This window comes from Callionymus lyra, chromosome 16 (genome assembly GCF_982586985.1).
Source record: "Callionymus lyra chromosome 16, fCalLyr1.hap1.1, whole genome shotgun sequence".
NCBI classification, from domain to species: domain Eukaryota; kingdom Metazoa; phylum Chordata; class Actinopteri; order Syngnathiformes; family Callionymidae; genus Callionymus; species Callionymus lyra.
In genome coordinates, this window is record NC_141833.1 from 14,723,270 (window position 1) to 14,745,574 (window position 22,305).

Below are 22,305 nucleotides of genomic sequence, written 5' to 3' on the forward strand. Positions count from 1 at the left end.
TCATTAGACATTTTTTAAATAGAATTAAAGAAAAGTAAAGCTAAGTATGTGTTTATTTATGTATTATTTGTTCATTGCAATAATACAAATCCAAGTAAATAATGGTTGATTTAAAGGTATTATCCAGTATTGTATGAAATAAAACATCAACTAATGTCGTCTTCAAACAACACAACCTCAAAACTTCACGATATTCACGTAGAAACAGTGATGAGTTTCAACTCAGGGATCCCGATTGTCTTTGAATGCACCACCAAACCAAGTGACCTACATAAACACCTGCATACGTAACGTCCTGGTCGTTTTTTTCAACCTGATCATCCATCGACTTGTTCCTTGGAAACAATAGTGCACATGTGCGTAACCATGGCCAAGAGTGGCTGCTAATAATGCAGAGGGAGAGTGACAGATGGACGAGCACAGAGAGATCCAAGGAACATCGGATCTGTAGTGACAAGCTGCTCAAGTCCTCTGCTGAACAAAAAAAAAAACCTGCAGCACAAAAGTAGATCAAGCTTTATGCATCTTTAGGAGAAACTGAAAAAAAGGTTATATTTTCCTGGTCCAGAGAAGCAACACTGCCACGGCGCCGGACGAGACCTGATATTTATCGAGGCTGCTCGGAGACAGGGAGGTGAGAAAACATCTCCATCAGCTGTGAGTCAGAGAGGATTTGGCAGCTTTTACTGTGTTCAGGTTCAGATTCTTGCAGCTGATAAATCACAGCACTGGAGAGGATTTATCTTTTGGACCTGAACGCATTCTAATGATTCATGCACTTCCCCAGCTTTTTGGATCAAAGGAGGAGTAAAACTAGTCTTTTGTTTTGGCCACTTTTTTTTTTTATTTCGCAACAGTTGTTTAAAGGGGTGTGAGAAAATATCGCAGCAGTGATATATTGCGATATTTCTTCAACAAAATACTGTATTTATCACTTATTTTGATTTTTGATCTTAGCTTTTTTAATGGTTTTTATTAAACATTTTTTCAAGGGTTGTTAGAAAATATGGATATAGCGATTTATCGCGATGATCAAGATCTGAAAGCACTGCATCGATATTTAAAAATCTTTTTTTTAATAAGTTATTTTATGGTTTACAGTTCGCAAAATTGTTTGTAAAATAAAATAATCATTTTTAATTGATTATCATGCTTATACATGGCAGCAGTCATTACCTACTCAGCAGCTATAGGAACAATACAATACAGCGAGGGAACTGAGGACGAGAGGATACAGTGGACTCCAGCAGCTTTTAAAAGCTGATGTTTGGACATATTTTGGTTTCAAAACAAATGAAAGCAGTTACGACTTCGTCAAGAGTCATGTGGTCTGTAAATACTGCAACACCAGAGTCAAGTACTTGGAAAATACTACAGGAATATATGCTTGTTACTACAGTATCGCAATATATTGTATCGTTGATAATACACACCCCTCGTTACTTTTATGCAATTGTATCTTGGAAATACAGCATAATCTACATAAGTGTTTTTATCTTTAAGCGAGATCCGGGCCATGACTGGGGACCAGAGGATACAGTCGACTCCAGCAGCTTTTAAAGCTGATGTTTGGACATAGTTTGGTATCAAAACAATTGAAAGCAGTTAAGACTTCATCAAGAGTCATGTGGTCTTTAAATTTTCTTGTACTTAAAGTACTTAAGTACTTGGACAATACTACAAATATATCCTACAGTATCATAATATATCAGATCCCCCCCCCCCTTTATCGTGATCTGTATAGTATGGCCAGATTCACCACCCTTAATAATTATTTAGTGTCATTATATTTTTACTGTAACTATCAAAACCTTAATCCTAAATGTCTTGCCCGTCATAATTAATTAATAAAATATGCATTTTGAAACGTTTGCCGATACATTCACCGCTAAAATCCTTCAAATACTGTAAAGCAATGACTAATGATTTAAAAAAACGTTTTATCTTCTCTCTCCTGGACAAAAAATACGTTTCCAAACAGCAGTGCTGCCCCGCGGTGCCAGTAAATCAAACAGCTCCATCCTTCGTCTCCAAGACTTTGAAGTCGTCGATATTAAGCTGCTGGAACATCAAAGACCCTGGGCCCGTCCCGGGACCCCCTCACTTTTCTCATCAGCTGTTTGTTGCTCTTATCAATTACCCCCGAATGCACCGCAGCCAATGAGCAGCTCCGGTTCCTCCGATGCTGGGACAGAACACAGCCTTCTTTCTTTCTGTGGAATAAGTCATCTCACTAATGAAGCTCCCTCCATCTCTTTGACTTGAATCCTCTCCGCTCTTGTCTTATATTATTCCCAAATTACATTTACATCGTAATTACTCCGTGGATCGTTCAAGACACTCTGGCTTAAACCTACTAATCCAATCCATGACGGTCAGCTCAGGTGAAGATTGTGTTGTATATAAAGGTTATTGTTGCAAAGTTGTTGGTTTTTAAAGAAAAAAAACGTTTTATTTTTGGGTTATTGGGGTATTTTTCAATTGTTGTGCATTTGAAAATTAGTGTTTTAGTGTGGGTATGTTTCTAATTTATGTATAAAGGAAGTAAAGTTTATTTGAACATGCTAACTTTGTTATTTAGCCTGTGTTTTGTGTAGTTTCAGTGCAGGTTTTGTTTTGAAGGTAAATGTTTGTACCTCTATTGTAGTGTTTTTTTTTTAAACTTTTAATTTGTATTCCCGCATTTTTGTTTGGTATGTGTGTATTCGTGTGGGTGTGTAGCTATTTTTTGCCTATATCTATGTTGATGAGGTCGTACATTTGTGTTTATGTTGTATGTATTTGTGTTTTTATTTATTTTTGTTTAAAACATGTTTTGTCATGAAGCTGCATGTGTGTTTTAGTGTAAAACTATTGGTGTCTGATAGTTTGATCTGAACATTTTGTTTTGACTACAGTATATACGTTTTAGTGTGTGTGCATCTTTGTATCAGACGCTGTTCAGATGCCTAGAGGCCTGGTTTGGTGTCTTTTTTAATTCATGATATGTATTTAACCCTCCAAATTTTGAGAAAACTCCAACCCTCGTAGTAGTGTCCCAGAATATGGTCCCAAAAATATAAATGCTTTTGTGTTCTTTTATCCTGTTTTAATGAGTTCTTAAATTTCGATCAAACTCATTTTCTACTCACCCTCACGTCGACTAAGGGTTGGGATTATTTTCCGAGTAATCTGTTTCTTTTTACAGTTTTAGACAACATTTTTTGTTCATTTAAATGTAGCGACTAGAGCTCAGTTGTCTTCATCTTCATCTTCATCTTAAATAGACACTTAAAAACACCCAAATACCTCCATACTGCTCGTCTGTAACGTCCATCTAGCATTGAAGCCTCGACAAGAGAAATAATTCTTCAGACATTAATTAGATTCTTAGATATTTGACAGCAGAAAGTTTATTCTGAAGAATACCGTATCTCAAGATTGGTCAGAGATGAAGAAGATTACATGATTTTGCTTCAGATAAATAAATATATTGTCAATAAAGAACAAAATCGTTCTCTCAGACGCCTTGTTATTTTTAGTCAATCATAGTCGTTCACCCAACATGTAAAATTTAACCCTCACGTCGACTAAGGATTGCGATTATTTTCAGAGTAATCTGTTCCTTTTTAGAGTTTCAGACAACATTTTTTGTTCATTTTAATGTAGCGACTAGAGCTCAGTTGTCTTCGTCTTCATCTTTATCTTAAAAAGACACTTAAAAACATCCAAATACCTCCATACTGCTCGTCTTTAACGTCCATCTTGTATTGAAGCCTTGTCATTTGAAATTTATCCGAAAAAAAAACAATTAAGTCTTTATTTTAAGTTTATTTTTCGCAGAAGCTCCTGCTCTCTCAGCTCCAGCTACAAGTTTATCTTCATTCAAACACATTGCACAGTGTCTGTGCGAAAGACTTAAACGGATGACCTGGAATATGTCGCTAAAATCAAGATTTAAATATAAACTTGTTAAATTTTTTCCTGAAGCAACTGGAGCTCAGTTGTCGTCATCTTCGTCCAAAAAAAGACACTTGAAAAAAAATCCAAATACCTACTTTGACGTCCTTCTTGTATTGAAAGCCTCGACAAGAGGAATATTGTTGCGAAAAAAAAAATCTGTATTTTTAGTTCTGAACATAAATATTTCTCGCCTCTTCATTGGCCAATTAGAGACGCGCAGCTCTTGGCCAATCAGGTCGCGGCTCCTCGGCTCCTGTAGTCGCGGATTAGACAGTTGAGACTGCAGTCTGCAGATCTGGAGCGAGAAGAACGGATCTTCTTCTTCTTCTTCCCTCTTCTTATTAGCTCTCCTTGGATCTCTCTCTCCTCTCGATCTCTGGATTTATTTCCCCCCGTTTCATTCGTCGACGGAGGCGAACACATGCGTGGAGCGGACGCTCGCCTGTGATTCTCCCGGGAAAACAAGCTCCTTTTTTTTTTTTTTTCCCGCGCCCGCCCTCCTCATGTTCCGGACGGTCCACTACCCGGCCGGGGTGGACCCGGCTCCGTCCATCATGCACGGCGCCTGGCTGGCCCGGGAGCACCCGGTCGTGGTGGTGGCGACGGCGGCGGAGAAGAAGAAGCCCAAGAAGAAGACGTTCAGCCTGAGCAAGATGATGTCCCTGAGCCACAAGAAGAGCAGAGCTCCGAGCTACAACAACAACTCCTCGCCCTTCTCCATCCACTGCCACATCGGCAAAGAGATCAAGCACATTTGCAGCAACTGCAGCCGTGGAAACGACACGCAGGACGGTGAGTCTCAATGGGATGAGATGAGGATTTACTCCCCCTTTTTCCTCCCTCCTCTTTGTGGGGAACTTCCTAAAATTTGGGAACTTGTTGATTATTTAAGAAAGAAAAAAGAAAAAAAAAGCAGTGGCTGTTTTGGATGCACTTCTCTGTAGACACTGTCATGACATCACTGCTCAGCCATCTTGGTAGAAAACAAAACATTTTTTTTATGTGGGTCAGTTGAACGATGGTTTATCAGTGAATAAAGATCATGTGGTGAGAACATCATTCTGTGAATTTACCTTGTGTTCTATTACCTCCCCATTTACAAACAAACTCCTCTTATTTGAAAGAATAGTTTTCTACAATTTTTACAATTACAGGTGTATATTGGCAAGAATCTGTCGATACTATACGATAAATAATATTATTCTATATGTGTGTTTTAAAATATGATTGAAAAAAGTAAGAAAACAACTTTTGTTCTTATTCATGTGATAACAAATCACAAGTCAAACCTAAGGGATGTGAATTGACAAGAATCTGTGGAATACGATGCGTATCACGATACATGGATAACGATATATCGTGATACTGTAGTAACGAGGATATATTTGTAGTATTGTCGAGTACTTGACTCTGGTGTTGCAGAATTTACAGACCACATGACTCTTGACGAAGTCGTAACTGCTTTTTTTAGTTTTAAAAACCAAAATATGTGCAAACATCGACTGCATCCTCTTGGCCTCAGTCATCGCAGGGATTTCATTCTTCCAGTAGCTCCCTGTCCTGACATCACTGCTCAGCCATCTTGGTAGAAAACAAAACATTTTTTTTTATGTGGGTCAGTGAACGATGGTTTATCAGTGAATAAAGATCATGTGGTGAGAACATCATTCTGTGAATTTACCTTGTGTTCTATTGCCTCCCCATTTACAAACAAACTCCTCTTATTTGAAAGAATAGTTTTCTACAATTTTTACAATTACAGGTGTATATTGGCAAGAATCTGTCGATACTATACGATAAATAATATTATTCTATATGTGTGTTTTAAAATATGATTGAAAAAAGTAAGAAAACAACTTTTGTTCTTATTCATGTGATAACAAATCATAAGTCAAACCTAAGGGATGTGAATTGACAAGAATCTGTGGAATACGATGCGTATCACGATACATGGATAACGATATATGGTGATACTGTAGTAACGAGGATATATTTGTAGTATTGTCCGAGTACTTGACTCTGGTGTTGCAGAATTTACAGACCACATGACTCTTGACGAAGTCGTAACTGCTTTTTTTAGTTTTAAAAACCAAAATATGTGCAAACATCGACTGCATCCTCTTGTCCTCAGTCATCGCAGGGATTTCATTCTTCCAATAGCTCCCTGTCATGACATCACTGCTCAGCCATCTTGGTAGAAAACAAAACTTTTTTTTTTATGTGGGTCAGTGAACGATGGAGGAGGTTTATTAGCAAATAAAGATCATGTGGTGAGAACATCATTCTGTGAATTTACCTTGTGTTCTATTACCTCCCCCATTTTTAAAGACAAGTTTCCTAAAACTCCTTATATGAGGGAATGGTTTTCTACAATTTTAACAATTAAAAGGTGTGCATTGGCGAGAATCTGTCGATACTATACGATAAAAAAACTATACTATACATGTGTTTTAAAATATGATTAAAAAAAGAAACAAAACAACATATTTAGTTCTTATTTAATGTGATAACAAATCATAAATCAGACCTTAGGTATGTGAATTGACAAGAGTCTGTTAAATACGATACAGGGACAACGATATATTGTGATACTGTAGTAACAATGATATATTTGTAGTATTGTCGAGTACTTGACTCTGGTGTTGCAGAATTTACAGACCACATGACTCTTGACGAAGTCGTAACTGCTTTTATTTGTTTAAAAAACAAAATATGTCCAAACATCGACTGCATCCTCTCATCCTCAGTCATCGCCGTGATTTCATTCTTCCAGTAGCTCCCTGTCCTGACATCACTGCTCAGCCATCTTGGTAGAAAACAAAACTTTTTTATGTGGGTCAGTGAACGATGGAGGAGGTTTATTAGCAAATAAAGATCATGAGAACATCATTCTGTGAATTTACCTTGTGTTCTATTGCCTCCCCCATTTTTAAACAAACTCCTCTTATTTGAAAGAAAGGTTTTCTACAATTTTAACAATTAGGAGGTGTGTATTGGTGAGAATCTGTCGATACTATACGATTAATAATACTATTCTATACTTGTGTTTTAAAATATGATTGAAAAAAGAAGGAAAACAACATCTTTTGTTCTTATTAATGTGATAACAAATCATAAGTCAAACCTAAGGGATGTGAATTGAAAAGAATCTGTTGAATACAATACAGGGACAACGATATATTGCGATACTGTAGTAACAAGGATATATGTGTAGTATTGTCGAGGTACTTGACTCTGGTGTTGCAGAATTTACAGACCACATGACTCTTGAGGAAGTCGTAACTGCTTTCATTTGTTTTATAACCAAAATATGTACAAACATCGATTGCATCCTCTTGTCCTCATTCATCGCTGGGTTTTCATTCTTCCAGTAGCTCCCTTTCACGACATCACTGCTCAGCCATCTTGGTAGAAAACAAAACTTTTTTATGTGGGTCAGTGAACGATGGAGGAGGTTTATTAGTGAATAAAGATCATGTGATGAGAACATCATTCTGTTAATTTACCTTGTGTTCTATTACCTCCCCTCTTTTTTAAAAACAAGTTTCCTAAAACTCCCATTTGAAAGAATAGTTTTCAATCAACACGATATATTGTGATACTGTACTAACAAGGATATATTTGTAGTATTGTCGAGTACTTGACTCTGGTGTTTCAGAATTTCCAGACCACATGACTCTTGATAAAGTCGTAACTGCTTTCATTTGTTTTCAAACTAAAATATGTCCAAACATCAGCTTTAATAGCTGCTGGAGTCGACTGTATCCTCTCGTCCTCAGTTGTCAGAGGGATTTCGTTGTTGTCATTGATGATGCGAGAGGGACTAATCTTTTCTAATGATGTGAAATTACTTTGACCTCCAAGTGAGTTGTAGTTTGAGGAGATTGTTTGTTGTTGTGTCCCATTTGTATTTAAAATAAGTCAAATGTTGTTAAGTCTCCTTCTTGTTCTATAAAACATTTCTTACTCAAATCTTTGGTGTCCATGGACTCGGTGAGCAAAACGTGGAGGCAGGACGGTAAATGTTGTCGGCCGTTGGCCTCTGAACCTTCAGAGGTAATGAAGCGTGGGACTAGTTTCCACTGCATGACCGTGGCATTATTCAGCGCGACACCTCGCTGCCCGGAGGTGGCGATAGTCTGCAGTGTGATGACAACGCTTGGCAAACATTAGAACTGTGATGCCATTATGTCAGGATCAGCCCCAGAGATGTGTCGGAATGTTATTCATGCCGCTTTGATGTCGGCGTTTCAGACTCGACGTGGAATCGATTTAATCTTTTGGATGGACTTTATTAATCCATCTGGAGATCTCCTTTCGGGGAATCGGGTTTCTAGTTCACAGTAGACAATACAAGGTGCAGCAAGTTTCATAAAAACATGAACAAAGTGCAAACCAAAGAACAAAGTCCAAGTATATAGAACATAGATAGATAGCAGGATGTACTTTATTAATCCATCTGGAGATCTCTTTCTGGGAATTTGGTATCCAGTTTCCAGTAGACAATGGAAGGTACAGCAAGTTTCATAAAAACGAGAACAAAGAGCAAACCAAAGAACAAAGTGCAAGTATATAGAACATAGATGGATGGATGGATGGACTTTATTAATCCATCTGGAGATCTCCTTCGGGGAATTGGGTTTCAAGTTCACAGTAGACAATAGAAGGTACAGCAAGTTTCATAAAAATAAGAACAAAGTGCAAACAAAAGAACAACGTGCAAGTATATAGAGGATGGATGGATGGATGGATGGATGGACTTTATTAATCCATCTAGAGATCTCCTTCTGGGAATTGGGTATTCAGTTTCCAGTAGACAATGGAAGGTACAGCAAGTTTCATAAAAACATGAACAAAGTGCAAACAAAAGAACAAAGAGGAAGTATAAAGAACATAGAAGGATGGATGGATGGACTTTTTTTAATCCATCTGGAGATCTCCTTTGGGGAATTGGGTTTACAGTTCACAGTAGACAGTAGATACAGCAAGTTTCATAAAAACAAGAACAAAGTGAAAACAAAAGAACAAAGTTCAAAATTGTATATTAAATGGAATTTATTACTTACTTTTGAAACTATAAAATGTATCAAGAAAATAGTTGATACCCGTCTTGTTTATTCAATTTGTTTTATAAACATGATTCTAAACATTTATTTTAAGGGTGAAATGGAAGATAGAACTGTTGAGAGAAGAAGAAGAAGAAGAAGATGTTTGTGGACGAGGTGAGCGAGAAGGTGCAGGTGGTCAAATAAAAATAGAATGTTGTGATGGACGGAGAGAGAAGAGATCGACTCTGGTGTCGTCGGTAAACTCTGAGGCAGGATAATAACGATAACTTGAGGTTTATGTACGACCTGGAATAAAAACTCTTTGAATTAAAGTTAAATTTGAGGAATTTAAAAGTTCATATTTAATGTTTTGATCCGTTTTTCTTCTATGGAAATACAGCACTGACTTCAGAATGTTGGGAATAAACTTTTTATTTAATAAACGTTTCATCATTTTTCAATTGATTTCATTTAATAATTGTCACGTGATCTTCAACGCGTTGCATGATTGGCTGTAAGTTCATAGTATAGTCTGGCACCAACATTTATACATTGAAATTGAAGGGTAAATAAAATAAAATAATATTGAATAAATAAAATGAGAAACTTTTAATGTAAAAAAAAAAAAGGATTAGTTTTAAGAAATATTCATATATCTTTATTCTGTTATTTAAAAAATATATATAATTCTACCTTTTTAACATACAAACTATTGAATTGCAATAATGAAAGAAACGACAACATATCAATAAATACATTAAAATGTTTAATTTAACCATTTGATATTCTGATATACTGATATACTTCTATAATGTTTCCACTGTTGCTATGTTCAAATGTCCGGGCGATAAGTACGATCTGATATATTGCGATACTGAAGTAACAAGGATATATTTGTAGTATTGTCGAGTATTTGACCCAGTTTACAGACCACATGACTCTTGACGAAGTCGTAACTGCTTTCATTTGTTTTTAAACCAAAATATGTCCAAACATCAGCTTTAGTACACAAATGCTCCTCCAAATATGCAACACTAATAGACTCAGGGACTCATTCATTCCACTTCGCACTTTCTTTTTATTGTGCTTTGTTCTTGTTTTATGAATCTATCGTCTGTGTTGCTGTATAAACAATTTCCCAAAGGAGATCTCTAAAGGGATTAATAAAGTTGATCTAATCCAAAAGCCACTGGATTCCACTGTATCCTCTCGTCCCCAGTCATCGCCAGGGTTTCCTTGCTCCTTTAGCTGCGTAACGACCGCCGCCATCCAGCGGAAGTTTAATAGCAACACAAAAAAATGACGCCGCGAATATTTTCATGTTATTTGAAAATTAGAAATAAGATAATTTTTTTATTTTAAACACACTTAATTGAATTTGGATAAAAAATGGAAGATGATTTGAAAGCCAAAAAAATGATTGATATAGTGCTGTAGATACTGTTTCGAGAAAAAATAATTGCGATTTAAAAACAATAAATAAAAGGGGGGTTATTTAAAATAACAGGAAATGTGAAACAACAATTGTAAGAACCCTCGAGTGCAGGTGTTTATCCGACTATAATGGACTTTGTCAAGGCTGCATCCAACTCTTTCTTATCCTGTCCTTCCCTGGAATCAGATCTAATCCACTCTGAATGCTTCTTTCACATCATCCTCTTACAGCTCAGAAATTTAAACGCCCTTCAACACCGCAGCGTTTTCTTCCCTCGCTCTCTCACAACGCTGCCAGGAATTCTGGGAAGACTTCGGAATGCTGCTCCGAAACTATTGTTGGTGATTTTTAAAAAAAAAATGCTGTTTTTGTCGGAGTGAGCGGGATCTCTTCCCCACCACATGATGATGATGATTGTTCCTCTCTCTTCCCCCCACAGCCGAGGAGGTCGAGAGGTTGTCCGTCATGCGATCCGAGTCCCTGCTCTCCGGAGCCCACACTCCCCCCATCCGCTGTCAGAGCAAGTTCGCCAACCTGGGCCGCCTCCTGAAGCCCTGGAAGTGGAGGAAGAAGAAGAGCGAGAAGTTCAAGCAGACGTCGGCCGGTGAGTGACGGCCCTCGGATTAGAGTCGACGCTTCAGGTTCAGCCAAGGAGCGGCTTTCGCTTCTTCTTTTTGGCGTAAACACACGAGCGACGGCAGGGGTTCGGCAGTCTGGACGTCGGAGAGGATTTTTGGGAAATGGATGGAAATCTGGCTCAAGCGGGGAATAGAAGAGAGGTCTAAATATTTAACCTGGGGAAAAGTCATTTTTGATAAAGATTTAATCAAAAATGTTATGTATTTTCATTGCAGAATTTTTTTTGCTACGTCCTACTTACAAAAATGTTCCCTGAAGTCATGTGATGTGTTCAGGTTCAGATGGAATTTTGGTAAATTTGATTCAAAATAGTTACTATAGACACTGCAAAACCTAAAAACCCAGAACAAACAAGTTTTTTTCTGCAACATATTTCCAGGTTTATTAAAAAAGCTTCCTGAAGTGATGTGTTCAGGTTCTCTTGAAATTATCGGAAAGTAGGTTACTAATAATCTTTGCAACATTAAGCGATTTAAATTGACAGTGCCAGGATTTCCAGACATCACTTGAATGCATCACAGGCTTACACCCTGCAATCCTGAAGAAAAAAAAAAAAAGATTCTAAATGAAAGAAAATGAAATACAAAAACAGTGTGTGTAGCAATTTTGAGAATAGCTAAGATACGATTGCGACAACTTAAAATTTAAGTGACAGAATTTACAAAGACACCTGAACGCGTCATAGGCTACACACTGCAGACCAAAAAATAAAAAATAAATTCAGAACATAAAAAAAAAAGTATTTCTAGGGTAATTAAAATTCTTCCTAAAGTCACATGATGTTTAGATTCTTCTGGAATTTTCTGTTTAATTTAGTTATCTATCTATTTCCAGGATTTCAGAAAATGCACCTGAATGCACCATAGGCTGAGGCACTGCAAACTTATAAACCCAGAAAACAAATTCTGAATCTCCATTTATTTATTTTGAAACACACCTCCAGGGTAATTCAAAATGCTTCCTGCTGTCATATGATATGTTCAGGTTTCAGCTGTAATTTTGGGAAATTAGACTCAATTTACGGTTGTCAACATTGTGAGCGTTTAGTCATAAAAAGTCATTTTTCCTTTTCAAGTTTTCTTCCAAAAGTTTCACATATTTTTGACTGCAGTCATAAATTGATGTCATTTGATGTTCAGGTTCAGCTGTAATCTTTGGGGAAATTTGATATATTTAAGCAGCACGCTGCAAAACCTAAAACATACAAAAGAATCCTGTATATTTTTTAATTTCTGCAACATATTGTCAGGTTTAAAAATGCTTCCTGAAGTGATGTATTCAGGTTCTCCAGGAATTATCGGAAATAAGGTTCAATTTAATCAAGATACGATTGCAAAACATAAATAAAGCAACTTAAAATGCAAGTGCCAACATTTCAGCACAGCACTTGAATGCATCATTGGATACACCTGCAAACCTTAACAACCCAAAATACACGTCCTCAATACGGTATATATTTTTAAAAAAACATGAAGTTTGAATGGCATTTTTCAAGTTTTGCTAAGGGACTTGAATTTTAAGATTCAGGATTTCCGAACAGCACCTGAATGCATCATAGGATGTACACTGCAAACCACAAAAAAACATAGAAAAAGCTAATCTTAAAAAAAATATGAATAAAAAACAAATAAATCTCCAAGAAGAGGAATTCTTCCTGAAGTCATGTGAGGAGTTCAGGGTCCGTTAGAATTTGGGGAATTTAGTTAAGATACTCTTGTGAAATTGTGACAATTTTCCAATACAAATTAATTACCCTGGGTTCCCAAAGAAAACCACAAAACATACAAATCTTTTAAGTTAAAATTTTTCATTTTTATTCAAAACATTTAAAAATTCTTCCTTAAGTCATGTGATGTTTTCAGGTTCAGCTGGAATTTAGGGGAAATTAATCTAAATTTAGTTAAGATTGTTAGCATTAGGCTAAACAAAATGTTTTGCTTCCAGGATTTCTAGACAGCACTTGAATGCATCATAAACCTTCTAAAAACATATCTCCAGGTTTAAAAAAAAGCGTCAAAGTGATCCTGAAAAAAAAGTGTAACGTCGTCGTTCTTTCGGCGCCTCTTTGATCGTCATGTTGTCAGTCCCGGTGAAGGACTCGGATGTGGATTTGTATTTTCTCCGCCGACACTTCTTGAATATTGGTGTCGGGCCTCGTCTGTCAGACGCCTCCCTCCTCGTCTTCAGGGAAGAGAAATCTCACAAGAGACCCCAGAATGACCCGGGAATCGGGAACAGGACGTTCTCGTTGAAAGCAGAATTATTAGATCAGCTCCTGATGCGTCGCTCGCCTGAATATGGTCTTTATGTTAGTGTTGGACCGTGAGCGTCGACACAATCACTGGCCTACAAAAAGAAAAATAACAGACTTTTTGAATGTCACCTGGCTTTTCAGTTCACTTAGCCGCTATTTTTACTTCGACCCAAAAAAAAGGATGTAGATCGTTCTATTTTCACGCTCGTGACGCTGCTGGTTCTTCTTGAGGTTTGACTTTATTGACTTTTTTTTAAACATTAATGACATACTTTTCTTTAAGATGTTTTATTATTACATTGAATTAAAAATATTAGACGGTTAAACATGGATTAGTTTGTAAATTTGTCAACGGCTTGAGCAGTTTGACTTCCTCTTAGTATCTGATAAATAATAATTAATACTAATACATGTAATAATCTATACTTTAATGGTGCAGTGATAAGAAACTGATAAGAAATGATTGGAAAGTCACAGACCTGGACTCAAAAGATGCTTAATTTTACATGTAAAAATGTAGAAAAGTGGCTGAAAAAAAGTCTTTAATTTCTTATTGTCTCTGTATTTAACTAAAATGCTCGTCGTTTTGCAATAAACTATGGAAGAAATCCTTATTTAATATGTTTAAAACACTTAAAGTTGAAGTTGAAACTTGAAGTTTATAATGTTTAGTGATGTCGGTATTATGTTCCAGGATCGACATTAAGATAAAAACGGTCAAAATACTTCATAAAAAGTTTGTGTTTCACTCGTTTTCACTATTTTACAGGTTAATTTTTGGAGTAAACTTGACTAAAACAAGCTACTTGTGAGAAAATGTTTGTTTTTAAAAAAATAAAAAAACGTCTTTGAGACAGTCATAATCAATAGATAAGAATAGTATTAATAAATAATATTGAATCTATTTATAATTATGATAAAATTGCTTAAAAGTTTTCTACAGGAAACGTTTCTTGGATGAATTAATACACAGCAAACTAAATAAAAATAATCTTTTTAAAGGAAAAGCAGAATAAAAAAAAATAGAAGAATAAGAAGAATTAAATTAAAATTCGACTATTCAAGTCGCAAGCTGAAAAAATACCTCGTCTTTGCCGATTTAAATACCTTCTTGTTTCAATAAATGATGTAAAGATCCAGCCAGACACGGTGAGATGGTTCTGACGTCGGCCAGACACCAGTTTAAAGCTAGAACGGTCTGAGTTGTATAAGAGCGGAGAAAGATTGACAGAATTTGGAATGAGAACCAAAGAAGGACAGAGGAGGTTGGACAGGTCTGAGATTGATTTTTTTGGGCTGAGATCGCTGGGAATGTACAGACCTGTCAGTCAAGGAGGGGGGGGGGGAGGTTCCTAAACACAGTGAGGTGTCGGAGATTCAGAGATTTATTTTTTAACAAAAAAAAAAGGTGTTTACCACAGAATATGCAGCTCAAATTGACAATTTTTTAAATAGAATTTCATTCACCATTGTTTTCTTATATATTCATCTAATTATATATATATCAAAATAAATCATAAAGGGTTTGTTTCACAGATTTTCACTAGTTAACGGGTTTATTTTTGCAGTAAAATTGACTTAAACAAGCAACTTGATTTGTTACTTCATTGTGTGTGTGTGTGTGTGTGTGTGTGTGTGTGTGTGTGTGTGTGTGTGTGTGTGTGTGTGTGTGTGTGTGTGTGTGTGTGTGTGTGTGTGTGTGTGTGTGTGTGTGTGTGTGTGTGTGTGTGTGTGTGTGTGTGTGTGTGTGTGTGTGTGTGTGTGTGTGTGTGTGTGTGTGTGTGTGTGTGTGTGTGTGTGTGTGTGAGAGATAACAAAACAGCTTTCAGACAGTCATAATCAATGGATAATAAATGATATAAATAATTTAATTTGTTGAATTAATAGAACTGAAAGCCATAATATGACCAAAACATCAGCTTTGAATGCTGCTAGAGTTTACTGTATCCTCTCGTCCTCAGTCACTGGCGGGATTTGAACGTCTGCAAGTGGCTGGTAGTTTAATTGCAACACCAAAATGAACAAAGGCTGTGATTATTTGCACGTTAATTATTAAGATACACAAATACATTTATTTTTTGACAGAATTAACATATTATTGAAGTATAAACTTAAAAAGATTGATTTGATAAAAATCGAAATAATTTGAAACCCTAATAGAATAATAATTATTATATAAAGATATATAATTCTATATATAGGAAGCAATTTAGTGACAACATTTAATGTATTTGTGAACAAACAATGGACAGAGATCAGGTGAGGAGAAGAAGAGAGTGATGACATGGCTGAAGAGGACCATCAGTGGAAAACAGAACATTTTATGCTGGACTACAAACAACATTTGTAGAGTTTTTAATGCTTTTCGTGCTGAGTTTTTCCAACACTTTGAAACCCTTATGTAACACATGCTTGTATCCACACCTTTGAGCAAAAACACGCGGTGTGAATTAATTCCATTAATTCAACGTCTCCTGCACTTATGCAACTACCATCAACATCTATTTATATCAGGCTTTTGTCTCAGGATATTGCTTTCGTTTCCTGTTTCATGATGAACTGTCAACAACTTTCAATGTCTCAAGATGCTTTTGTTACGGACACAGAGATGATTTAGCTTTAGCGTTACCTTTATCTCTAGCTTTACCTTTAGCGTTACCTTTAGCTTTAGCTTTACCTTTACCTTTAGCGTTACCATTAGCTTTAGCTTTACCTTTACCTTTAGCGTTACCTCTAGCTTTAGCTTTACTTTTAGCTTTACCTTTAGCTTTACCTTTACCTTTAGCGTTACCTCTAGCTTTAGCTTTACTTTTACCTTTAGCTTTACCTTTACCAATACCTTTAGCATTACCTCTAGCTTTACCTTTACCTTTAGCTTTAGCGTTACCTTTATCTCTAGCTTTACCTTTAGCGTTACCTTTAGCTTTACCTTTACCTTTAGCGTTACCTCTAGCTTTAGCTTTAATTTTACCTTTACCAATACCTTTAGCGTTACCTCTAGCTTGACCTTTACCTTTAGCTTTAGTGTTACCTTTATCTCTAGCTATAGCTTTACATTTACCTTTACCTCTAGCTGTACCTCTAGCTTTACCTCTAGCTTTACCTTTACCTCTAGCTTTACCTTTATCTCTAGCTTTACCTTTAGCGTTACCTTTAGCTTTACCTTTACCTTTAGCGTTACCTCTAGCTTTACCTCTAGCTTTACCTTTAGCTCTAGCTTTACCTTTAGCTCTAGCTTTACCTTTACCTTTACCTCTAGCTCTAGCTTTAGCTTTAAATGTAGCTTTACCTTTAGCTTTACCACTAGCTTTAGCTTTACCTCTATGAACTGCTGAAAACAACAGAAGATTTGTGGGAAGAAAAATCAATATCAATCAACATTTGAAAAAAAATAATGAACTCAAAATTTTTTGCCTAATATCCTCATTTATTTGACTAAGTTTACTTCTAAGGAAAAAAAGTTTTTTGCCACGAAAACTTAACGTAAAAAAGGCCAAAATCAACATCTCTGAATATGGGAAATAAAGCCGGAAAACTAAAGCATGATATCCGACGGACCATGTGAATGCAAATAATTGTTGCCCAAATGTGTTAAAAGATTATTTTTTTTGTGAAGGCTCAAAAAAAAGGTAGAAATCAACCTATTTTTACCACAAAAACTTGTAAATCAATCTATGACATTTCTCTGAGGTATATATCGTGGACCATCACCTCCTGTGATGTTGTGGAGACTAAGCGGGATCTTCAGCACCGTTGTTGTGTTTCCAGAATAGACTCTTCACCTCAGGAAGTGTTTGACGGCTGGATATCTTATCGCTTTATCACGATCGCTACGTCCGCACGGCTCCGGAGCTAAAGTGAGGAAAAAAAAAACCCTCTCTGCAGATTCACAGATAAGAGGAACACGACTTGTTTTGTCGCAATCGTTTTTATCTCCCGATGTAATCGTATCTTTCTCTCGGCGAGAATTATATTGTGTACGATAAATACACTTAGTTAAGATGATGGTGTTTCAAGCTACGAGCGAGTACTAGAAACTATGGTATTCGCAAGATTCATGCATATGAAGCATATGCAGTTATTGATGCATATTGCAGTACAATAGATTTAGATACTGTAGTAACAAGGATGTATTTGTAGTATTGTCGAGTACTTGACTCTGGTGTTGAAGAATTTACAGACCACATGACTCTTGACGGAAGTCGTAACTGCTTTCATTTGTTTTGAAACCAAAATATGCCCAAACATCAGCTTTTTAAAGCAACTGAAGTCACTGTATCCTCTCGTCCTCAGTCATCACTGGGATCTCACTGATTTTCATTGTTTCTTTACCTGCGGAGGACGTAATAACTGCTGACATCTGGTGTCCAGAAGTTTAATTGCAAAAACAAAAATGAACAAACCCTGTAAATATATGTTGGGATACTGTAGTAACAAGGATATAAGTGTAGTATTGTTGAGTACTTTACTCTGGTGTTGCAGAATTTACAGACCATATGACTCGAAGTTGCTTTCATTGGTTTTGAAACCAAAATATGTCCCATCAGCTTTAAAAGCTGCTGGAGTCAACTGTATCCTCTCGTCCTCAGTCATCGCCAGGTATCTCCCGATATTTCATCATTCCTTTAGCTGCGTTTGGCGTAATGACTGCTGCCATCTAGTGGCCGGACGTTTAATAGCAACACAAAAATGCAAGAAACGGCGTAAAGGTTTCGCTATTAAATGTTAGTTTGAAAAATCTAATTATTTTATTTGAATTACATTATTGAAATATAAATGTATAATAAGTATTGATAAAGATTGAAAGCAACATAATGAGAAAATTTAAATTATTATGATCATTAAAATTTAAAATGCATGAGTGTTTATAGTAAGTACAAAATAAAAGCGAAGCACGAGGGCCACGTAAATACAGTCAAAAGGGCCACCTGTGGCCCCGTGGTCTGGACGAAAAACCTTCAGTTAAGCATCACAAAACTCCAAATAAAGCAGCTCCTGGAGTTAGTTAGTTTATTCATTTTGGAGTCTCCAGGTCCTCACTTAACGTCTTCACACTACGATGTGTCGCCTGATCAAGAGACTCTTTGAAAGTTTCAAGGTTCTCCGCTTTGAGCTCAGCGAGCCTCGGGATGTGTTCCGAGGATCTGGGTCACTCGGCGCTGGGATATATTTGACTAGAATAAAGTGATCAATAGCTGCTTCCTCCAGATCTGCCATCTTGATTTAAACGCGTGGCGTTCTGCAGTCCACTGATGAGGCTCTCGTCGTCTGGCGGCGATGGACTCGGCGTCTCCGAGGACGGATCGCTGGACGTCTAAAATAAGACCCGCTTGATATTCTTAAGGCGGAAGGACCACTTGGTATTGTCAAGAGTCTCCTAAAGCAGTTTGATTGATTTGATTGACAGCTCAACCACACTTTATTGACTTATTCTTCATCTACTATTTACATTTACATTTACTTTTTTTGATTTTATCTTCTGTTTTCCCTTCTTGAAATCACCCCGGAGTGAATCATATAATATACTTCTTGTGTTTTAATTTCAATAATTATACTTAATTTTTGCCAAATCTGGTCCACAGTGTTATTTTCTGGCCGGTAAAAGCTTGAAAAAAAAATTCTAAAAAAGGAGATTAAATAAAAAGTATTGGCAACAGATTGTGTTCTGTCATTAAAAATTAATCAAAACATAAATAAATAGAATAAAAACTCTTTCACTCTTATTAACATTTTCTTCATTTCTCCACTTCTACGTTACTTTTCTAAGCATATTTTGTCAAATATATTAATGGCTTTCAAATCATTTTCTATCTTTATTTTTTCCTTAAAATTATATTTTTAAATGTGTTTAAAATAAAAGAATTCAATGTATTTTTTAAAATGTAAACTAACATGCAAGTATTCATAGCTTTTGTTCATTTTTGTGCTTCAATTATGTAGTCATAACGTCCTCTGCAGCTAAACAAAAAATGAAATGCGAGCAAAATTGCAGCGATGACTGAGGATGAGAGGATACAGTGGACTCCAGCAGCTTTAAAGCTGATTTGAACATATTTTGGTTTCAAAACAAATGAAGGCAACTTCAAGTCATGTGGTCTGTAAATTCTGCAACACCAGAGTCAAGTACTCGACAATACTACAAATATATCCTTGTGTATATATACATGAATATACTATATATACTACTATATACAACATATTGTAATACATCACATTGTTGTCCATGTATGTATATATATGTGATGTATATTGTATTGCCAGATTCTTGCCAATACACACAACTATAAAATACACACATTAATAAATCAAAATGTAACTACGATTTTTATGAGAAGATCAAATAAAAACGTTTTTGATGATATTTCCTAAATACTGAAGTTTTTTTCTGTAGAAAATCTTCAGCGATTATTAGACACACACACAAGGTGAAGAGTCGAGACATTAAATATGAAATATATTTACTTGGTGGAGGAGAAACATTAATAAAACATAAGTCGACAAAAGCCGTTCAACCTTCTCAGTCAGACTCAAGGTCACACGTGGACATACGTTCGACTCCCACCGGAACGTTTCTGATGAAATGAACATGAAAACGTCGACGTAGAGAAGGACGCGTTGGTGCTTTAATGAAATATTTAACCCGACTCTTGACTCTCGCTGACTCCGCCGTGATTCTTTTGTTTCAGCTTCGGTGAAACGCTTCTTCAAAATTGTTGCTCATTAGCGGCTCGGATGGTGTTGTGTAACTGAATATGTGTTACGTCACCAAGCTTTTCACAAAATTGTCTTTTCATTCCGGATTTAATCCCCGAAACACGTTGTGGTTCATCTGTTGTGTCGAGCTGTGAGTTGGACCGGTCTCGTGTCTCTGATGTCTTGGTGACACTGAACTACATCCATGTTGGGTTCAGGTTCTGCTTAACTTAAGGGTATTCTTAAGGGTTGTCTCATCATTTTCTCCTTTTTTTATGCGTTTGGTTGAATAGGATTGAATTGAATATTACTCTGTAAGGAATAGAAAACATTCCTTAGAGAACAAAAAAATTAAAATTGAAAATAAACATTAAAACAAACACAAACAAGACACAGCTTTAGCTTTTTTCTAAAGTCCACACTGTACAACAGTCATGGAAAAAGTGGCCCTATGACCGTATTTATGTGGCCCTCGTGAGGTTGGACTAGAACTAATCAAAATGTAGAAATGTTTCTGACTGTTAACAATAATATTTTATATTTATTTAATTACAAGTTCAACTCTGACTATAACTTGCTATAGTTCTTTATTTAGCATTTATTGGCCCTGAAAATAAATGTTTTACAAAATGTATAAATTATATAATAGATTTATATGTTTTTGTTTATTTTATTGCCATTAGATAATTACACTTGATATTTAGCATTTTAGCCCGGAGACACCGATACCATATATTGCGATACTGTAGTAACAAGGATATATTTGTAGTATTATCGAGTACTTGACCCCCTGTTGTTGCAGAATTTACAACATGACTTTTGATGAAGTCGTCACTACTTTCATTTGTTTTGAAACCAACATATGTCCGAACAACAGCTTTTAAAGCTGCTGGAGTCGAATGTATCCTCTCGTCCTCAGTATCGACAGAATCCCTCGGGATTTCTTGTTGTTGTGGAGGAGATAACTACTGCTGCCATCTAGCTGGAAGTTTAATTGCAACACAAAAATTGACAAACTCTGTTAAGCATTGCATTTTAATTATTATTTAAAAAAAAATATATATATATTTTATACAGAAACCATAAAAGAGCTATGGAAAAAATAACATAATTTTAAAGGCAAAAAAGTAAAACACCAAAAAACTATCCCAAAAGTATTGTGTAAAAATGTTGCGACGTATTGTTTTATGGACGACGACCCTAGTTTTCAGTCAAATCAACAGAATCCCTACTATGCAACTATTGGAAATTTCTTATCATAATGTACTTTTCAATCCCATCAAAGTCTGTTTTCATGTGTACATGGCTCTCTGGTCTTGGTTTCACTTTTTAAGACAAGTTGAAAATGTTTCAAAAGTTTCGTTTTTTATGTTGTTTTTTTTCTTGACACGACTGACGACGACACCGACACTTACAACACGATTTTTGTCGAGAATTTCCACTACATTAGTGTGTTTTAAACTCAATCACACAAGGCCCCATGTTTTTAAATTGACCAAAATTTACCTAATAGCAGTTTTAAATAATTCCCATCAACCTTCTACCGTTGTAAGGATTCTCCGTGTAATTGTTGATGTCAATAACATCTCGTCTGTATCTTGGCGGCCATCTTTAAACCACATATAAATGAACATTAATCTAGTTTAACTTTAATTCTCAACAAATTATACGTTTCTCGACGCCGACTTCTCTCTGGATCTGTGGTTCAAAACCGGTGATTCCTACAGAGCTTCTCTGATCATGATCTGATGGTGAAGAGCGTTGAAGGAATTCTAAATATGGAAGCAAGAAGGCTGTGGGATGAGACGTATCGTGAATAATCAATTACCACAGGAAGTCGTCGACCAGAAGCTTATCTTCAAACTTTCATCGGGCAGCGTTTGAACAAAAAAAGAAGCTCCACAAATCTTTTGTTAAGTAGAAGGAAAAGTTCGTTGAGTTTAAGTCAACACTTACTCACATATCTCTGATGAAGAGATAAGACGTTCCGCGGCCATTTAAGGACGACATAAATCATTACAAATGGTCATAAAACAACCTTTTAGTCATTGTTAAAATACAAAAATATGTTTTTAGATTTCGTGTTTTTTTAATCTGGATTTAGGAAGTTTTACTTAATTGACTTGTATGGCTTCTCAACACTATTGACTCCTTCAAGAAACATCTTAAGACCTTTTTATTTCTGCTTTTTCCTCCATTTTCTTATGGCTGTTGTGTTTGTCCATATGTTGTGTTTGCCTTTTAAAGTATGTATTTTAACTGTGTATTGTTTTTGATTTGTGTCCCTGGTCTAA

At 36.1% G+C, this 22,305-nt stretch overlaps 1 protein-coding gene across 2 annotated transcripts in view; it reads left to right on the forward strand.

The window, feature by feature from the left end:
• The window catches only part of LOC148063840 (phosphatase and actin regulator 1-like), a 61,295-nt gene that overhangs the window by 14,660 nt on the left and 24,330 nt on the right, over nucleotides 1-22,305 (forward strand). Inside the window, exons 1-2 of one of the 2 annotated variants that reach the window (XM_087811297.1) lie at nucleotides 4,265-4,734; nucleotides 10,865-11,029. In XM_087811297.1, the coding sequence (XP_087667423.1) occupies nucleotides 4,446-4,734; nucleotides 10,865-11,029 (454 nt within the window). In that variant the 5' untranslated portion in view covers nucleotides 4,265-4,445. Of the gene's footprint in view, nucleotides 1-4,264; nucleotides 4,735-10,864; nucleotides 11,030-22,305 lie in introns of those variants that run through there. The other variant, XM_087811298.1, reaches the window with a different exon arrangement.